At 34.3% G+C, this 21225-nt stretch overlaps 3 protein-coding genes across 3 annotated transcripts in view; all 3 read left to right on the top strand.

Annotated features, from left to right (window-relative positions):
- The window catches only part of LOC120328734 (N-fatty-acyl-amino acid synthase/hydrolase PM20D1-like), a 33698-nt gene extending 29936 nt beyond the window's left edge, over positions 1-3762 (top strand). Inside the window, exons 6-11 of the mRNA XM_078114563.1 lie at positions 610-729; positions 1051-1171; positions 1674-1838; positions 2002-2170; positions 2641-2740; positions 2896-3762. Coding sequence (XP_077970689.1) covers positions 610-729; positions 1051-1171; positions 1674-1838; positions 2002-2170; positions 2641-2740; positions 2896-3025 — 805 coding nt within the window. The 3' untranslated portion in view covers positions 3026-3762. The remainder of the gene's footprint in view (positions 1-609; positions 730-1050; positions 1172-1673; positions 1839-2001; positions 2171-2640; positions 2741-2895) is intronic.
- Positions 3763-7788: 4026 nt separating this feature from the next.
- LOC144425165 (protein-glutamine gamma-glutamyltransferase E-like) lies at positions 7789-15673 on the top strand. Its single transcript, XM_078114574.1, has 16 exons — positions 7789-7896; positions 8185-8240; positions 8450-8617; positions 8761-8946; positions 9158-9324; positions 10152-10248; positions 10670-10923; positions 11335-11512; positions 11776-11967; positions 12377-12546; positions 12762-12918; positions 13006-13169; positions 13275-13404; positions 13995-14158; positions 14553-14692; positions 15105-15673. The coding sequence occupies exons 2-16, from the start codon at positions 8216-8218 to the stop codon at positions 15250-15252; spliced, it is 2340 nt and encodes a 779-aa protein (XP_077970700.1). The 5' UTR covers positions 7789-7896; positions 8185-8215; the 3' UTR covers positions 15253-15673.
- Positions 15674-17066: 1393 nt separating this feature from the next.
- On the top strand, positions 17067-21208 carry LOC144425197 (solute carrier organic anion transporter family member 2A1-like). Its single transcript, XM_078114679.1, has 8 exons — positions 17067-17192; positions 17438-17536; positions 18198-18352; positions 18482-18619; positions 19396-19586; positions 20108-20206; positions 20420-20562; positions 21188-21208. The coding sequence occupies exons 2-8, from the start codon at positions 17465-17467 to the stop codon at positions 21206-21208; spliced, it is 819 nt and encodes a 272-aa protein (XP_077970805.1). The 5' UTR covers positions 17067-17192; positions 17438-17464.
- The last annotated feature ends 17 nt before the right edge of the window (positions 21209-21225 follow it).

The following is a 21225-nucleotide window of genomic DNA, read 5'->3' as shown; positions in this document are numbered from 1 at the left end:
AAAGCCGGTTGCTGTATCGAACGAATTGAAATAGAAAAGCCGGTTGCTGTATCGAACGAATTGAAATAGAAAAGCCGGTTGCTGTATCGAACGAATTGAAATAGAAAAGCCGGTTGCTGTATCGAACGAATTGAAATAGAAAAGCCGGCAAACCACGATCAAAATGTCTATTTAAACGGTAACATCTTTTTCATCTCGCTCGCCAAAAACGGTACCTTTCTTTATTATCCAAAAATCTCGTTTCCCACGGAGCAATTTTTGCTCATATCTAGAATGTTCGGTACCCTTCTTACAATAATTACACTTGTTTATAGGTTACCTGACATGGGAAATATCCATTTTCTCATACACGAGAAAGATCTAGAGTAGGGTAAGAGTAATTATCAAATTTTTAAGTAAGGCGTGATATATTTGTTCAACTGTCGGATTGATTCAACTAATTACTATACCCATGAATAATAACAACACAATATTATTCAATAATCGCCGATGCTCCTTTTTGTAACTACCATATAAATATGATGACAAACCTTGCTAAATGTGAGGTGAATTAATGTGAACGTATAAACGTTGATATACTGACCCATTCGAATGAAAATTCCGTTGCAGAGTTGGGGTCACCGAAAAAGGCATTGCGTTTTTTAATCTTAGTGTTGAAATTCATGGTGGACATTCATCTATGCCAGCAAAAGAAACAGCGATCGGAATTATGTCTGGAGCAATATCAAGGTATTTAAAAAAGTCGGTCACGTGTTAGCAGTGGTTTTCTTGTCGAAAGCGAACCCTTACCCTAAATCATATTTCCTGAATTGAACTTAGAAGCTTTTATGTGAATCCTGCTATCAAGATGATCATTGAGTTTGATTTTCATATCGTGTGAGTTTTGCAGTCGGATGATTATTTCTGCGTGCGCTTTAGAAATCCAACCCGAAAAGCGATCCAGACTTCGATATTATCATAATGAATGTGCCGAAGGTGAATGTGTTAGATACGTTTCATGGAATGTATGTTGCGGCTTCAACCCTTTGACCCTGCTATCTTTTTTTATAGACTTCAATCAAATCAAATGCCGGGTAGAATTGACAACCTCATGACAGAAATGTTGGAATCATTGGCACCTGAAATCGGCTTTCCGACTAACATTGTTTTAAGTAACATATGGTTATTCAAGGTGAATAATACTTCATAAGGTTTGCTCTAATGATTCATGACGTACCTCTTCTGTGAGAAATAAGCATTCGGTGCACTTGCTCTTCGCTCTGCTCTTTTTTATGACGACGACATTCTATTTTATACTTCTTCCTGAGAATTTATATTCTATGAAATTTACTTTACGGTCATTGTTTTCTTGGCAGCATTGGGGTAATCAAAATTTCTCGACACCTTCTAATAAATTTTCATTCAGCTAATGTCACTGTATATGCTTTTCAATTCTTCTATTGGTTATTTGTTAAACTTATATATGGGAGCGTGTGGAATTTGGTCTCGCTTACATATAAAATCAATAAAATATTGAATGCAAGCCCTCCCCCTTTTTTTCACTTTTTGTACTTGTTTTACAGAAGCTGATCCGATTTAATCAGTACAAGCCCCGACCCGATATTAGAGTTACAGTATTCAGTGAATTACACGGGGTTAATCGTTTGACGTCGCGTGTCGTTTTTCTTTTTCAGCCACTTTTATGTTGGCTGTTGTCAAATAATCAGATGCTGCAAGGCGGAGTGAGAACTACGACTGCCGTTACAATTATGCGAGGTGGAATGAAGGGCAATGTTATTCCCTCATCTGCTTCGGCTATTGTTAATCACAGAATACATCCTTGGGATTCACTGGATGATGTGAGTGATTGTGTTCATAGAAAACGAAGTATAATATTTTTGGCAACTATTTCTTTTTTTTTAATTTTCATGCCACTTAGTAACTTCAGTAAGCCCGCCCAGGGTGGAATATGGTCTAGTTTTGTATTGAGATATGCAAATAGTTTTAATATTCGATTCGCAGGTTCTGCAACACGATCAACGAATTATAAACGACGATAGAGTGAGAATAACTGTGTTGCACGAAAGTGAACCTCATCCTATATCACCATTTAGTCGATCATCATCAATCACTTATCAACTTTTAACAGATACAATTGAACAAATCTTTGATAACGTGATAATCGGACCTGGTGAGAAGACAGGGTTACTGTATAACTATATATTATTGCTATTTTCTTTTCTACTGCTATTTTCAACTCGCTAGATATATATAGTATGTTATACGTACGAACATCGTTGTAACAGGTCGTTTTTTCAGAGATTCGTTATCAATTAATTGAAGACATAGCATAAATATCATGTACACAAATCTTAGACCCACGCATTGGACCTCCTGAGGTATGCGCACCAAGATGGCGCACAACTCAGGTTGTGTACCAGATTATGGTTCAGTTGTGCGACATCTTGGTGCGCATACTTCAGGAGTACCCACGCATTACTATAGTTTACAACATGGCAACTGAAACACCACAATTTATACAATAACTACATCGCTATAAAATATTTATCTTTTTGATTTCTGGTATCCAACTCAAGTCGTATAATTTACGAAATATTATTTGGTACTGTTCAGTATTCCCTATCCATAATTTTGTTTCAGCTGCCTTAGTGGCGAACACCGACACAAGGCATTATCTAACATTCTCAGAAAATATTTATCGTTTTAATCCTATGGTCTTGACAAAAGATGAAATAGCCAGGTAAGAAGTTTACTGTTTTTAGTAATGGAAAGTAAGCCTTTTCGTTGTGTCGTAAAGCACCCAACAAACTAGATAGTAACGGGTCTCATTGCTAAAATAATGTTATTTTGTAGTTAGTTCTTGGTGGTATTGTAATCTATCATTTTTTATTTCAGCATCCACGCAAAGAATGAAAGAATAAGTCGAGATAATTTTGAAAAAATGATCAACTTTTATTTTCATCTAATGATTAATTCAGACAGAACAAAACTACGCGAAATAACGGACAAAAAAGGAGAACTTTAGAATATTTATGAAAACAAATATATATTTTTTCTCTCCAATTTTATTTATGCAGTTTTTCAAACTTCAACGCATGTTTTAAATTGAGAATTTGCCATTTGTACTCATTTCATTTTAAATCATAATTTGAAGTAAAAATCTTATGAACAATCAAATAGTAAGTCACGCCAATAATTGCCGTTTCATTCCTAATAAGGCAGTTGATATAGTGTTGCCACATATTGCTTTTCTTATGCAAATATTCTGATGTATTTAGTCACTGCACATTGGTATTTGTATATTATTTCATTTATTTAGAACTGTTTTAGGTATAGACTTAGTATCCACTTTTGATGACTCGCATTCAATTGACATAATACTTTCTGATTGCAATCTAGTGCCCATACGTAATTGGTATATGGTGCATATTGTGGCAACCTGTTGTTGCGACAGTCTCTTGGTTTATCAGCACTGGTAAAAGGGCCGTACTTTTTTTGTTGCAGATTTAATAATAACTTAGGGTTGTATTTTAGGGAACTTAGGGTTGTGTTTTATGTAGACATGTGTTGAAATAGGGATTAAGTTATTAGGATTGTACCTAAAACTGTATTTATTTTTGCATTTAGTTACATATGTATATCTGATTAAGTAGGATTTGGATGCGTTGCAGTCCAAACTATTTTTAAATCACCTGACCTTACACGAGTGGCCACAATAGCACTTTATGTTGAGTGGTAAAATAAAACAAGTTCGATTCGGAACTGTGTCTGGTTTAGTGCATTGGAATTTCAGCGGCAGTCAGGTTAAGCGTATCCAAACCCAGAAGGCAAGCTCCCATCGTTGACTTATCGGAAGGATTCCTGGCACAACAAATAGGCTACTGGCTGATTGAAGTCAGGGAGTGTGTGCCACAGATATTCACCATACCGATCAAGTATTGTTTGCCTCGCACTGGTATATTGGAAATTTGGACGTTTCACGCTTAGTATAAGATATAATAGTCATGCCATAAGAAAAACCTAAATAGACTTGATCATAACCTCCATTCCAATAGCATATTTCCTATATTATTGACTGCATCTTCTGTAAAATTCTCGAGTAAAGATGAAGATTAACTGAAGAGCTCTGAGCTGGTCAGTGTACACTAGGGTCGGCGAACAACCCGAAAAACTCACCAACAATCAAAAATAAAACAAAATTAGTGAATTTTTAAATGGCGCCCCATGTTAATAAATTCATTGCGATTATAAGCAATGCTTCCGTTCCAATACTCCATGTGCAACACTCGCAAGTGTTTTCACTTTTCAATATGCGATAAATTCGTTTAGCAGATCGATGGACGCCCGCGGATGCTGCGTGACTTAGCGAATAACATGGTGGCACTTTTAGTGTAGTTATGTACTAGAAATGAATCATTTGATGGATTTGAGAAGTCATTATTGGCTGGCCTTTTTTGCGCGCGCTATTTTGTGAACCGCGAAAGGAGCGAACCATGCTTATACAAATTTCGCTTTGATTCTGAATTTTGTGAAGATCAATTTTGGTGCTTCAGAGCCCGCTGAATAGTGGGAATAATTTTGAGGAAATTATATTGAATTCACCCCTTTCTCCCAAAAAGGATAATAATGGTTTGTATTTTTTAATTGCAACTAAGGATTTCAAGCATGACTACTTACAAGTATTCGATTCCTCGACATAGCTTACCGAGAAAAAATACTCACTTATTAATTAACGCCCTGCCATACCTCAATCACGTCTCAAACATTATTTTATATGTAATTTGTGAAGCGAACAATACTTAGCAGTCACCGAAGCCTGAATATTAAATAAGTGCGTACTGTTATGTCGACTGGTCCAAAATGTAGATTGAATTGGTTCAATACTCTCGAAATTCGTATGTAGAAAAACTACAAATCACATTTGGTTTAATATATTTGTGTCTCAGGTGCAAAGGCTTGTAAAGCATGATTGCAATGTGTAATCAAGTAATAAAATTTTGCCAATCTGAATACATCGGGCACGAGCAAGATATTTTAGTAGGAATATTTACAAATATATACTCTGTGTACACTTTGAATTTAAATATAACGATATTATATTAGAATTGACGTGATTGCCTATATGAAAACCACTTGGGCGTTGAATTAGAACTGCTTTGTTAACGTCACCTACATGATATATTAGAAAACTGTTTAGTAGACAGTTTGGGCAATATACAATATCAGTCTTTTCTTTACTAAGCAAGCGAACAATACCGATCACGAAGTTAAATAAACGCGCCTCACCATGTCGGCTACCTTATAATTTACATTGGATTATTTCAATATAACTTCCGAATTTTACATTGAGCAGAACTGATGGAAATCTATTTTTATGAATATATTGTGTAACAAGTAAAACGGGTGAGAAGAGCATGATTGATTCTCCGAGTCTCCTCTTTTCAGATTGTAAGCAAGATCATTCAATAATATTTGATATGCTCCCATGAAGCGTGTTCCAATACATTACTTAGTTACTCATCAAGCAGACATTTCGGACAAAAGACCTAAAAATTCTCGCTGACAAGCACCTTATTCACGAATGGCAGGTCATTAATTAATTAATTTATTACATATATCAATTAAAATATAGCCTATATTATTTCAACTGTCGGAGATGAAATAACAGAAAATTGACAAGGGTTCGAAGCTATCGATGTTTATATCAACTGTTATACGTCAACCTTTGGAAGGTTTGAAATGAGTATATCGGGATATACCTGTGACCGCAAACAGCTACGTCGTGATTGTTTGTATATCTTTGATTACTATTATTTTTTTAAGTTTGTTTCGACGCACAAATTCATGTCATGGCATTTTTGCATTTTGATTGAACCTATTTTGGTCTACTAGTTGATTATTTTAGGAAATTTTTAACGATTAAGAATTGCGGAGTGTCGAATTGCCCAAACACCTTTATATGCAACTTCAATTATGGACGATGTGAATTCGATTAAATCTTTTGAATATACACCTGCGGCACTGCATTGAAGTTTGAGGCAGTATATCATCCCACGGAAAAAGTGTTTCACAGTTCCTTCCGCATTTGGCTGATCCAGTAACGACTTTATAGAAGAACATTCTGATATATTCAGACAAACGTGATTCACGCGAATGAGATCTTATGTAGCGTTTATACGCTCAAATGTAATATTATATATACATAATAACTAGAAACAAATAATTTACGCGCCCCTTGATATTCTGACCAATTATCATTGACAAAAAACACGATCCTTGCTGAAAGTGAAAACGTTCCAAAAATATATATAAATCAATATATATAAGTTAGGTCGGAGTAGAATATGTCGTTTTCATGGATCAAACCGAATGAATATCTAATTCTAAAAGATTAGCGTTCCAGAAAATACAAGGGTAAAAAATAACACAGGTGTTTTCATTTTGAAAGCATTTTGATTCATTACGAACAATCTTCAATGTTAGAGACGATTTCCCATTATAGTCTATCACAAATATGTTTACAGTTTAAAGTCTTTTTATTATTTCCACTTTGGAGAAGTCGTTGCCTATGGATTACAACAAAGAAATATCAACCTGACTGAAAAATAAGGTGGCTGTTGACGTGTAGAATTTCTACGAGTCGCTATTATGCCTCAGTCAAGCGATACAATGTTATGTCTGGACGTGAGCATACACTGAAAAAGTAAATCAAATATACAGTGTATTATGTGTATTCAAATATGGTCAGAATGTGTCATTCGCCAGTCACGTATGAATACCTAGAATCGATGAAACCTCATGGTCGCTGTTTTTTTATAGCAAGGTGTGTTGATTCACATCATAAAATGCTAGTTGATGCGATTCACTGAGCAACGAAAGAAGGATGTGCCTTGGCTTAAATACGTGAAAGAGCACGTACGCCATTGTACTTCCGCGTGGGAGTTGGTGTAAAAGCAGCTTATATGTGCGACGAAACTGTTAGTCTGCTAATTTGTTTGGCGCCTCAGTCGGAAAGTCATATTAAATTTATTTTTTGAAAGCGATATATGCAATTGAGCTATCAGACGCAAAAATGTTTAAACTTACGCTCATACTTTGATGGACGCCGATACTTCGGGAATATAAGAAAAAAACTAAGCCTCCTAAACTTTCTCCTGAATGAAATTTAGATTTTAATGGCGCTTCGCTCATTTAGAAAGATCGTCATTAATCATAAAATATGGCTCGGAAATCTACAAACTGCGCTGCACGATCAACTCGCAAATTGCTGATAAAGAAAAGGTTGCATACACATCGGAAATAGTTTGAAAATTGAGAAGGCAGATAAAAAAGAATTCAATTTCATGTGTTTGCATTCTAGACACCCTTAACGCTGATTCAAAATGAATGTATAAAACACTGGTGAACAATCTGTGATTGAATCTAGAAATCGTATGCAAGACATTTCTGTGCATTTGCAGAAGTACTGTATGGTATAAAGTAGTCTGATTAAAATAATGAAAATCAAAACACTACAGTTTCCTATTTAGTTACTTTCTAGCTAGAGCGTGATGAATAAAATTTCATTGACTCAGTTTTATGCAAAAGAATATACAAACAAACAGTCGGTTATTTTACTTTTGCAACTTCGATTTTGAAATTTCATTTTTTGCAAACAGATCACAGAAAACTGATAAACTGTTAACACCCCGAATTTCGAACAATATAACGCATCTGATTGAGTTTATAATATGCGAATGACAGTGAAATAACCAGTAACTGTATATTGCTTTTTAGCAATGGCATATTGTGCGCAGGAGTCGTATGAGTGTAAAATATCAACAGTGTGAAGTCATACCATTTCCTTGTTCGCCCGCGTATGTTTAGTATACATACTAAAATACCAAACAAATTCAGGTACGGTAGCGTGGATACGTCTGTATATATTAACAGTTATCATGAATTAATTTGTTTGTTCTGCGTTTTGATAAAGGTGTAAAATACTTTTAAATAGGAGATTTGCAGAAAATGGCCTAAGAATAATGAATTTGAAATTATCGTCATGCCAATATTAACGGCGCAAGTATTCATATATATAAATGTATTGAATCCACCACTAATAATCAAATGGAAATCTTATATTGCTCTCAACTATATAAACATCTTTTTCTATTTTAAAGCTAAATAATTCCAAGTTTATTTTAGTTACTTCAAGTAATTGAACAACAAAAACAAAATGGGAGGAAATCCATCAAAACCAAGTAAGTCGATCAGGCAATCAAATTTTTACACAATATATCACGACAGTCTTACGCTAATTAATTAGCTTTTTCAATTTTTAAAATTTATATTTATTGAAATTAATATTATTGATTCTCTCAATATGCATGTATTGATAGTTTTTTTTTTCAATTTTATGTATTCAAATTTTATTTGACATGAATTATTATCATATTATTTGCTCTTACAGAGAAACCGATGACAGCAGAGAAAGTGCTGGGGATAATGGAAGAATATCCCCAATATGTGCAGCAATATTATAAGCAGAATGAAGACGAAATTGAAGAATACATTGTTGAAAATTTCTGGGAGGAAGATGTGGCAAGATGGTTGAACAAGATCAGAAATAGATCTCCAAGTAAGATTACATTAATCCTTTGCTATTAGTCTAGTTTAATATTTGGTCTATAATAAAATTTGTGAATATTTTTCTTTTCTCAATAAGCAGTTTTGACACTATGTTTTTGATGATATATTATTTTATTATTATTCATAATTCAGAGGAAAATCTGCAAGTTCGAAAAATCGATTTCTTGAAAATCAGAAATACTTCTACTCATCATACCTCATCGTATGAAAACAAGTCGCTGGTGATTAGAAGAGCAGCTGATTTCACCGTCGATGTTATTTTTGGGAATCGCTCTTTCGATCCTGAAAGAGACGACATTTCAATCATCTTCTCGATTGGTAACTTCATTCAATGTATTCATTTTTAGCAAACCCATCCTATGAATGTTATTATATTGTAACGTAAAACCTATTAGAAATGATACTGCATTTACTAAGGCATGAAGCATGGTGTGTAAAATGTGCAATAGGATTACTTACATCTTATATATATGTGTTAGAAACTTCGTAAAAATGTTTGAGAAAATTATTTTTTACTTATTCAAACTAGGTGCTCAAGCAAGCCAGGCAAACAAATCAAAAATGACATGTTTCGCTTCTGATAAGCCTGGAAAAAAAGAAAAATGGTACTGTGTATTGGAGTCTGTTGACAGCGAGACCAAGAAGGTCACTTTGAAAGTACACGTGCCGGCAACCGCCATTATAGGCAGTTACAAGGTGAGTTTGATACTTAGGCTAACATACTATACATAAATTGGTTATATCCGAAACACGAAAATGGGCTTTATACACAATGCAATTTCTTATGTTGTTAGCAAACGTCTTCACCACAAACTACCAGTATATATATGTTGATTCTAATACACCATTGTACATTTCTTATGCGATTTTGTTACTAGGAAAATACACAGAGATTCAAATTATGACATTTTGAAATGACACCCCTACGCAGTATTGTACGCAGAACTTGTATTACAACACAACGCATTTTCTCGAACTTGCAACTTTCCGACCACCAATCTATATATAGCTATACAATATATCCGTACAAAATAACCTTGATCATTTTGAATTTTTTTTAAACATATCGCGTGCGACGAATACATTTTGGGTGTGCTAGACTGCGGCTTGGCATACGAAGCATTCAGAACCACTGATTCGTAATATATTTCGTCGAATTGGAAATTGCGTTGGAGGCAATACCGCTTCCTTCTCCACGGTTGGACGCCCAACAGTATTTATGCGATTTACCTTTCATTGTTTCCCGCCATTGCTGGCACAATAAAATTGTTTAAAAATAAAAAGACGACAGCCCCGAGTCGTTGCTGTGAATGAATAGAAAGCTGAAGATTAACTTTTCTCAAGGTGAACAATATAAAAGCTAACCAAGCAGAAGGCGTTGTGAAACTAGTAGTTTAACTGTAGCATACATCATTCTCCGGTATTTACCAATATACACAAAACACGACACATTTGCAAGACTAATACAATTTGGCTTTGTTTACAATATCAAGGTAGTAAGTAACGTACTTAAATTTTGTTAGGTATCTCTCGATATCGTCAGTGGAACTAAAGCAGGTAGAGTGAAATCGACACACAACGATGCGAATATCATCGTACTTTTCAATCCATACTCAAAAGGTACATCATACTTTAACTTTATTATCAACTTTACCTTAGCTTTACATGAATACTTATTCCTTACTTTTCGCTTTTTTCAATTTATATATTCTTTTGTTCGATTATACAGTATCAATTAATGTTCGTAATATCATCGCACGACCCTTGTCACGATACACTCAAGTATGCAAGCAAAGCTCGAGTACAATAATTACACCCGAATTTTTTAGGCGTCGTTGCATTTCGGTTTCAATATTCATCGTGTTTAATCCACTCGCTGTGTTTAGAAGGCTCTTAGACTCTTTCTAATAAGAAAAAGACGTCGTTTATACTAGAAGTTAAACTAGAAATGTAAGACGATATTCTGAGATACTATTTTTTTAAATTTCCGATTCTCATCTTGCATTAAAAAATTCTAATTGCGGGAAATTAATTTTCATAGATGATGTAGTCTACATGGAAAACGAAGCCTGGCGAAAGGAATACGTCCAGGAAGATAATGGATTCATTAATACTGGTACATACACGCGTGGAACCACAGGGAAAAAGAAATGGGATTTCGCGCAATTTGATCAAGGTGTCCTTGATTCAGTTCTTCTGATGATCCAGAAAGACTCGAGAGTTCAAGCTCAGCCTATCAAATCTCTGAAGAAATGTAATTCGCCTGTGTTTTTGTCTCGTGTCCTAGCGGCCATGGTAAGTCTGTACAAATAATATTTTCCTAAAAAACTGATTTTAACGAATTGAAACATTCTGAAGACAGAATAAGAGTTCGATTTCAGGTCATAGATTAAATTAAACCAGCTATGGATGTGCAGCGGTACGATTTCACAATTGAATATCATCGTCAAGACTGTTAAGTTAGCTCCATGAAAATTAGTCAGCCGCCAAAAACAGTAAAACCTACTGCGGTATAAATACATTACTTAAAACCGTGGCTCCAATAAACGAACCCGAGATGAAATAAACAAATAAAACAATTAAACGATCAAAATCTTTTCCCACACTCATTTAAATCAAAGCTAACTTTGAAAAATGGAAGAATGAATGTAACATTTTTAACGTATGAAAAAGCCGTCATTCGTCAAAGCTCAATGTTTTATTCAGGTGAACAGTAACGATGACAGCGGGGTTCTTACTGGAAGATGGACCGGTAAATACGACGATGGGCGTAACCCAAGTGATTGGTCCGATAGTGCTAAGATAATTAGTGAATGGAGAGACAATGACTATAAAGCAGTAAAATATGGTCAATGTTGGGTCTTCTCTGGACTTTTAACAACAGGTTAGTTTAAGTCAAAAAAGTAACCTTATAACGTAAATGACTCATTGTGACAGAAAAACAACAATACTGAATAAATAGTGCCGTAGATAAATATTGCGAAAATCCTGGACAACAAACTTTACAACTAAAAAGAAATGCATATTTCAGGTGAAAATTGATAAAAAAAAATGGTTTAATAAAAACGTGTTTTTTTGTGTATAACTAGAAAATACTAATACTGGACTCTAATCTTTGAGTTTTATTGAATGTTGTTCTTGTTTCAGCCATGCGAGCAATTGGAATTCCTGCCAGGTCGGTGACCAATTTCAAGTCTGCTCACGACACGGATATGAACCAGACCGTTGATATATACTTAGACAGTAAAACGTATGAAAAAATTGACCATACAAGTGATTCGATTTGGAACTTTCACGTTTGGAACGAAGCATACTTTGCCCGTCCCGATCTGCAAGGGGGTAAAATGACTACACATGATTAGAATAAGAATTAACAATGCTTAGAATTTTATTTAATAAATTGACAAAATATAAGTTATGATAAAACGCTATAAAATATGTTCAATTTTCATTCTAGTATTAAAAAACTAACATTACGGTTGAAAATGAAATTTCGAGTCTCACTCTTTTGTCTGTAACACAAAAATACCGCTTTCCGATTGTTAGAAATTAACACAAAAATGGAAACAAACGAATGTATTAGCACTGTTTTGAAATAATATCCATTTTTGTATGTCAGTATTCTACATTCAGAGTACTTCAAATAAAGCAATATGAATGTCTATAATAGAACAAAGTTTGTCATATCAAAAGCAAATTGTTGACTATCTCGTACATAATTTATGTATTGTTTCTCAATCTGTAATAGATTATGGTGGTTGGCAAGTGGTGGATGCCACGCCCCAGGAGGAATCGGCTATTCTTGATCCATCTGGTGACAATTCAAAGGGGTTGATGCAGTGTGGTCCTGCTCCTGTAAAAGCGGTCAAAGAAGGTGACATCAACATTGGATCAGATACTGGCTTTGTATTTAGTGAGGTGAGAGTCTGCTAGTAAAAATACGTTTGCTTGTGACTTTAAAAGTTTTCGTTAAACGATAGAGAATGCATAAATGAAGATGACTGCGATGAGACGCCTCATCATTGAACAATTTGGGTTTCGCATTCAGCGTAGCGAATGCTTGAACAATTGAACACGTCCGAGATCAAAAAGCGACTAAAAAGTTTTCTCTATTTATATATACTTACCTAAAGGTGAATGCTGATAAAGTGTACTGGTTTGTGGATAAATGGGGAAATGTAACACGGCCCCCGATTGTAATGACTAGAGCCGTTGGCGTTTACATTGGGACAAAGGCTGTGGGCAAATATCAAACCGAGAATATCATTTCTCAATATAAATACCCAGAAGGTAAGATATCACCGATTATTTTCTAATAATTATCAAATGCATTTATCAAATTTTGGAATAGTATAAAGCGGGAACAAAATGTTTTAGGATCTGCTGAGGAAAGAAAGGCTTTCCACAAAGCTTATGGAATGGGAACACGAGAACATCAAGGTTTTGAAACTGACTACGAAATTGTCCCACAGGCGTTTGAAATTACAATCCAAGAATTGGAAAATGCCATAGTTGGCCAAGATATTACGACAAAAGTCTCTGTAAGTGCTACTTTTTAAATGAAAGAATAAGTTGGAAACCAATTATTGACGCTAGAAATTCACACAAAAAAATATGATTCTGGTATAATTGAGCCCCCTTTTCAGGTGAAAAATGTATCCGGAAAGAAACAGCAAGCCAATATTAAAATAGCTGAAAAAAGCATGAAGAATGTGGGAAAAAGTTATGCAGCACTCGGGGAATACACGAAAGATTTTGAGCTTGGAAGTGGAAAGGGTAATGATAAATGAAAAATACTTTATATGACAATTTTTTCTTTTATTGTTTTCTCTCAGTTTCTGTATAGATATATACATATTTGTAGAAAGCGCAAAATTATGTCCATTATATGAAACATAATGGTGACAACGAGCATTCTTACGTCGACGATATACCATGTACCTACCTTTATGCTGATATGAACATCAGCAAAACCGTCTCAAAGATCTTATGCTTATATATACCTAGCACATCTTTTCGGTATTGGATCGCTTATAGTTTAAAACTTGGCCCGGGATAATAAAAGTCTCAGATATTATTATTATTAACAATTCTGTTGAAATTGACACCAATTTTATCTATCTCATCTATTTACATTATTAATTTAGTTAATGAAATTGACTGAAAAGTGTGTTTCTCGGGCCATATTAAATAACAAAATTTTCAGTCGAATCCGGTATAGCTCAACATTAATGTTCTCTAACGACCATCCAAGTCAAAATATCTTGTTTGGAAGCAATATCGTACTTGGTCCTGATACATGCTGGTAAGATCCAATAATTTACGATAGTGGCACCAAATGGTTTACACGCAATTGTTTTATGCAGATATGAGCTTCACCTTCACTCTGAAAAAGGACGATTACATTCAACACTTGGTTGACGATTATTCGATCAATATTAATGTAACCGTTGTCAGTAGTTTGGATGGAAACACTAGCATTGCAGAACTGGATGCGACTCTCGGGTTACCAGATTGTGTCACGATCAAGGTACGTATAGAAAGATATGCTTACAGGTTGTTTTGTTTAGGTTAGGTTGTTTCCGTTTAAAAACTTCACGAATCAAATAAAAGGAACATAATAAGTGAAGAGATGCTTTATTACCTACAGAATTTTTTTTATTAGAGATATTTCGACTGTATTTTCTAGACTTTGCAGCAATAATCTAACAAAATCTTGAAGAATCGCTCTACAGACGTATACTTCGTTGTAGTTATCCAGGGTATATAAACGCGCATCTTAAGCTATCTCGTTTGGTTCATTTGGCGAGAAAGCAAAAGGTTTTTTTTAAGGACTTGGGATGATACAGTCTTCCATATAGATAAATACTAAATATTCCCAACACACGTGGTTCTCAATTTAAGAATAACGATATAAATTTCAGATGCCAGAGTCGTTTCACTGGCTGGACGAAGTTGAAGTCGAGGCTGTTATCAAAAATTTGCTTCCAATGCCGTTGAGCAAAGGATCTCTTACCGTAGAGGGTAGAGGAATCGACATATCAAGTAACTACGCTGAAGTGGGGTAAGAAAATAAACAAGATTCAAACCATCTGGGCTTTGCGTATTAACTACTAACAAACATATGTAATGAAAATTGGAAGGGTTAAGGTAATCTTGGAAATTAATGATGTCAGTGAACTTTTATCAATTTCAGGAAATTTTCGTGGTTTGTTCTTGTTGTAATACACGATGTATAAAATAGCACAATCTATTCTCTAACGACCGCGTTAGATTCACATTCTTTCAAACGAATCCGTTTTCTAGGTAATCGTGCCAGCATATTTGAGGAATTTGCTGTCCCGAAATAATAGTATTCGTCAACACGCCAATGGAAAACTATCACTCGGAGTGAATTTTCCCCCAAAAATTAGGATCCATTTGTGTATTTTTTAAGACTTTTTGAAAAGAAAATTAATTAACACCAAATATAACAGAAAACCACTTCAACCCGGAGAGTCATTCACCACAAAAGCTAAACTGAAGGCGAGATATGGATGGCGTCGTGTGTATGGTGAGGTAATATTCAGGAGTGCGGAAGTGCGTTTACTCAAAGAAAACTACAGGACAAAAGTCACCACTTAAAGTTGGATGGAATTCGTTACAGCATGATGTAATAAACTGCAGATAATATAATCACCAGTAGTATAGTATCAAGAGTATCTGCATTTCAAACGTATATCAAGTAGCTTGATGTATTATTACAATTTATTTACAAATTAAGTGCATATTTGAAAATGTGTGATATTTACAATTACAAATTCGGCTTTTGATTTTATAGTAAAGTTATGTAATATCAAAAATAACACACACAAAAAAAGAAAAGAATTAGAAACAAAAGAATCAAAGGTTGATTGAACACTTGGGAAGAACTTTGTCCAACCAATATTAAATTTATGTTTACTGTTATAACAAGAAGCCATTGAATTAATATAAATTGTGGGGATGGATCATCAATTTCTGTAATCGTTTTGTCTGTGGATAAGAAATGTGAACGGAATATGCATATCAATTTTCTCTTCTTTGGTTTGCAGAGCTGGGCTATATCAGAAGGGATTGTAATTATTCGGAGTCTTTTTACGTATAGCCAAGGCTTGTTTTGAAAAAATAAGTGATCGCTAATTTTGAATCAGACTTACTGTTGAAAAAAATCAATCCGATCTGGGAAATTTTATCTGGCTGAAAATGAGAGTGAAATGGGATTGATGACCGTTTATTCCTTCGCAGATGCGCAAAATAGGTTACTGTTACCAAACTTAACATTTGCGAAGCCAAACATTACGTGCACAATTTTCTTGAATCTGATATTGTTTCCCTCTCCGGTGTATCACATGCCGCTCCCCAAAACCCAAAGTACATAAATGCAGTATGTCCCACAGCAAGATTAAAAAACTATCGCATCAGATCAATCATCAGAAGTCTGGATTCTGTGAATTACCATCGTCATCAGGATAACAGGACTTGTGTCCAAAGTTTCTACAATATTTATTTAGTTGTCAGAACATACGTTTTATATTTGTATAGTGACCAAAGACAAAATGTTTGGCTTTTTATTTCTATTGTTTACCATACCTGCCCAAGAAGTATTAAACATTAATATACAAAACAAACATGTCGCATTAGTAGCAGTCGCTGTTGCGTCGCGGATTGACGTCAAGCCTGGAAAGTCGTATATGTAAGCATGCCTAAAAAATGCTAGTTTAAATTTGATATTACAAAATTATGCCGAGTTAAAATGTTTGCCTCAGTGATGACCAGGTCAAAATGACGCGTTTTAGTATATTGAGATGGTATATATAAATATCGTTATCTCCAAATATTTCGTTTAAATCAGAAAATTACATTTTACATTTCAAAAAAGGGGTGGGTGTCAGACAATCAGATTATAAGCTAATATGTGCAACATTTTATCACAGCATCTTTTGGGCAAAATAAGTCGTGCTCAAATATTGCCATAAATCATACATTATTCATAATGCAATATACAAGTAAAATAAAACGATATAGTTTAGACCAGGAGTCGCAAGGTTTTTGAACCAGGGGTCGAACATTTTGCCTACCTAGACCGGCGGTCCATGTGAGTGTGACGTAAAAATTTACACGTGATTGCACGCGACAAGAGCATGAGACAAAAGAAAGAGATTGAATCACCCAACGGGCCGGATTTGGCCCTCGGACCGTCGTTCGCACTTGTCAGGTTTAACATTAAGTAATTTCGTAGTAGTTTCGTTCAAACCAAACTTATAAATCTAACAGAGTGCTTGATCATGCAAAAATATGACATCTGTAAATCAGATGTATTGGTTCTTTGTTTTTGAATCATTATTAAGTAAACAGACAACCAAGCAAACACGAATCGAGAATTAGAAAATACAAGGTTCCACATCCGGAGTGTTAGACACGACACGAGTACCAATAACTTACGTTCTAGTATTTTCAACTTATAAGAACCAATAGGATCAGAAAGAAGTTTTGCATATTTGGATGTAATTTCAGTATAACTATCAAGTTGGCATTGATATTAGGTAACAACTTTCCGCAATTAGCCAAATGAATAGGTAAAATAATAAAGTTTTAGTTTTTCTAAACACAATTCAAAATCGTTAACAGTTATTTATAATATACTGTTAGAAAACGAGCATTTGTCTGGTACTCAACTCGATGGCCAATATTAAAGTAGACGTGGCAAGATATTGATAAAAATGTGCGGTGCTTTTCGGTACTTGATGTAAGAAAATATGATGCTATATCCAATTTGACATTTAATTAGATCAACAACTTGTACTCGAATACTCGGATGGCTCGCGGTTATTTTAAAAGGGATATCAGACTGTTTGTTGGATGTCTAAGTCTCATTCTATTTGTAGAAGTAAGTTTATTTTTCTACTAAGTTCTGACTAATTTTTAAGATCAGATGTTATTGGATTTACTTGCTAGCTTTCCACTCAAATCACACATTGATATTAGTCATATTAGTCATATTATGTTAATGGCTCATCTTACTTTTTTTTAATCAGATTAGTTGCATTTTGATGATCGCCACTAGAAGTTAAAATAGATCTTTACAACTTTAGGCTCAATAATATTATAGGCTTCCGGGCCATGTTCAAAAATATAGGCTTAATTCATATGAACTATTTAAAAACTTAGGTAGGAGTCTATACCCTAAAAACTTGAATAACATTCCAAACAGCGCTGCCCCTGAATAGGCGAACGATAACTGATATGCGATCAGGTTTTACTCTCGAATACACCATCTCGACAAAATTCTAAATTAGTGTACTGTGACTTGTTACGATAAGACAAGAAGTTTTCATTTAGAATAAATTAGAGAAACTTGAATAGGAAGCAATCGCAAATTAATGTACTAGGTATTTTGCGTTGGAATTTTGAAATTCTTTTTCTTGAATATAAAAAGTCTGAATTTGACTCAAACCTAATCTTCATGCCGGATTCGTTAGCTATGATTTTCAAGAGTATTTTAACTAAACAACTCCATGCTATTCTAATATTTAGTATCATCATTTCAGTTGATTGCAAATTTCTATTTCCGAAGCGCGCTCACAACAATTGAACGGCGATTTGAACTTTCTTCAACGGCCGTGGCTTTACTGTCATCTGTATATCAGATTGGAAATCTTTTTGTAATGGTCTTTGTGTGCTACTATGGAAGCAAATCACACAGGTTGTATTTTATTTGAATTTTAATCACGGTTAAGGTATGGTGATTTCTTTTTTGTCCGCTACATTATTTCTTCACTATTTCAATTTCTAGCGCAATTTGAGTGTTAATTTGCAAAAATATTTTATTCAGGCCTAGAGTCATTGCAATTGGAACGACGTTGATTGTTGTTGGTTACTTGATATCATGTATTCCCCAGTTTATAGGAGATCGATATAAATATGTTGATAACGATAACCATACTACGACTGGTGATCAATTGTGTAAAAGGTAAGATATGCCAAACTCCAATAAAATTGTTATTCGTTATGATGATAATTCATGAATTTTTAGAGTATGCAAAATGTCTTGTCAAAGTCGAAAAATCGGATCCTTTGTTAGTAAATAGAAGTATAAGGTGACCCAAAAAAACTTAATTCATAAATGTTTTAAATAAAAATGAAAACTGAAGAAATTTATTTAATTTTGTTTACGCTTGAACTTCCGTTGTATATGATTTGATCTAGGAGTTTCAGTAATCTAGGACACTTTACACAAAAGTTCTGTTCTCTCTAGAACCTGTTCCAAATGACCTTCTCAACGTTGGACTTGCTATCGTTACTCAAAATTGTCACATTTTTATATTTCATGTGGTATTTTACATACTCAGTTAAAACAAAAAATACTTCAAGGACAATAATATGTAGTGACCAAAATCGTTTCGGTTAGAAATTTATCCTAGCTTATTACAGCCCGGGGAATTGAAGGAAACGAACTTTGAATCCAAAATTTATCTTCACTCAAATAAATAAAAATAGGATGACATTATTTAGTAATAAATGGCTATTTAGCTCTGGACAAATGTTGATTGGCATTGTGGATATTAATCGAAATAATACGATTCTGAAGAGAAGAATCGTTTGAAAGACTTTCCTAACACTCATAACGATCTGATACGACAAGAATGAACGAACAACAATAAGCACTTCTCTCAAAATTTGAAAGTATACCAATCCTAAGTTTAAACTACTGTCGTATTTTAATTATTTTACTACACGTTTTTGCAGCTCTCTTCATAAAACAGACTTCAACATTTCTTCTTGCAATGTCGATGTAAACAATAAATTGGAAAATAAGTTATATATTTTTGTGCTCATTGGCATAATCCTGAGTGGAATAGGTGCCGCTCCCCTTCAACCACTCGGAATGTCCTACATTGACGATTTTTCCAGTCCGCATAGAGTACCGATCTATATAGGTATGTATGCTTATTGATATTAACATTCATGTTTTTAATGTATAAAATACATCAAATAAAATAAAATCTTAATTTCACTACCTCTTCACATCTAACGAAAGTTGAATTTCCTACAATCATAATTTTATTGGACGTGGGGTGGACCTTTGTGTCTTTTTATTTTTAGTAATTGGTGGGGTTCACTTAGGTTGGGGCAAATTATCATTTTTTAAAACTACTAGATTAATATTTTTTGAAAGATGTGTTAATTGGAAGGCTATATAGGTTTGTAATTTTAGTCTGTTTCACCTTGCGAATAGATTTCAGGGGCGCTTGTGGTGAACTCAGCCTTCGTGTTCATGTATTTGAACATTGCTCTTTTGTTTTTCAATCCAGTGGTTATTTTATCCAGTCCAGTATTTTGCACTTAATAGTGCGATTGAAAAGAAATATAGCGAACTACCCTACAGGGTTATCTTGTGTACATGACCCAATTCCACGATCCCAATCGCTTTAAATGAAACATGTCATTTTTCATGCAGGTGTTGTGTTGACGGTTGCGTTGATTGGACCAGCCGTTGGATATATGCTTGGTGCTGTATTTTTGCAGATATGGGTTGACAGCGGATGGGTAAACACAGGTAATTTTTTTTGTAAAATGTATTCTCATTGAACGTAAACAATTTGCCTGCTGTCATAAATATTCCAGACTTGGGATTGTAGTTTGCCTATTTTTTCGTCTCGAACAAATGTGTTTTTCCCCAATTACAATTAATTCTGAACATGAGAAAATCAGTAGAATAAAAATGAGATATGTAACACTGGATCCATCACAATTAAAATGTATTTTCCAGATGATTTTACTATTTCATCTCAGCATGTAAACTGGGTCGGTGCGTGGTGGCTTGGATTTTTATTCTGTGGAATTTTAATGGCATTCGCAACCATTCCCATGTGTTTATTTTCAAGAAGAATGAAAATTATGTACAAAAATAAAGTGAGTGCTTCTTATTTTATTTGTATCTATCTATAATTATTCTATAATAATAATAATTAATTTAATAAATAATAACAAGAGAGCAACGCTCAAACGTATGAACACGGAAGTCCAATGACTAACCACAGTAACGGCATTGCCTACACAACTTACATTAAAATTCGATACCTGATCATTCAAAATCTTTAAATCAAGTCCTATCGCCGTAGCAATTCATATAGGTGCCGGTAAGACAACATTTGGGCAGTGAGCAGTGAGCACCGACTAAATACAACTGGCTGCCGTGAAACCACGTAGTGGCGCAAAGACAAAATTTATAGTAAAATAACGAGCCGCATAGGAGTCAGAAAAAATTAAAAAAAAAAAGTAATAACATGGTAACGGCTTCAACCATCTATAAAAAATGAAAGCGATATTTTATCAACAACAACGACAATTTAGCAAATCGATTCATACGTACGTTTGGTATTCAATAATTATTCATAGTTAGAATGTATAATGTTTATAACTGTCGATTTCACAATCATTTCGTCGTATATACATCATTTTAATAGTTGTAAATGAATACAGACTAATACTTTCCACGTGTGTTTCACATTCTCGTTTTGAACATCATTTCAATCAGATTTATACTTACGGCAAATAGCTTTAGCTTTACGCAGA

This window comes from Styela clava, chromosome 7 (assembly GCF_964204865.1).
Source record: "Styela clava chromosome 7, kaStyClav1.hap1.2, whole genome shotgun sequence".
Lineage (NCBI taxonomy): Eukaryota > Metazoa > Chordata > Ascidiacea > Stolidobranchia > Styelidae > Styela > Styela clava.
The sequence above is the reverse complement of the archived record's forward strand: the minus strand, read 5'-3'. Positions and strand labels throughout refer to the sequence as shown.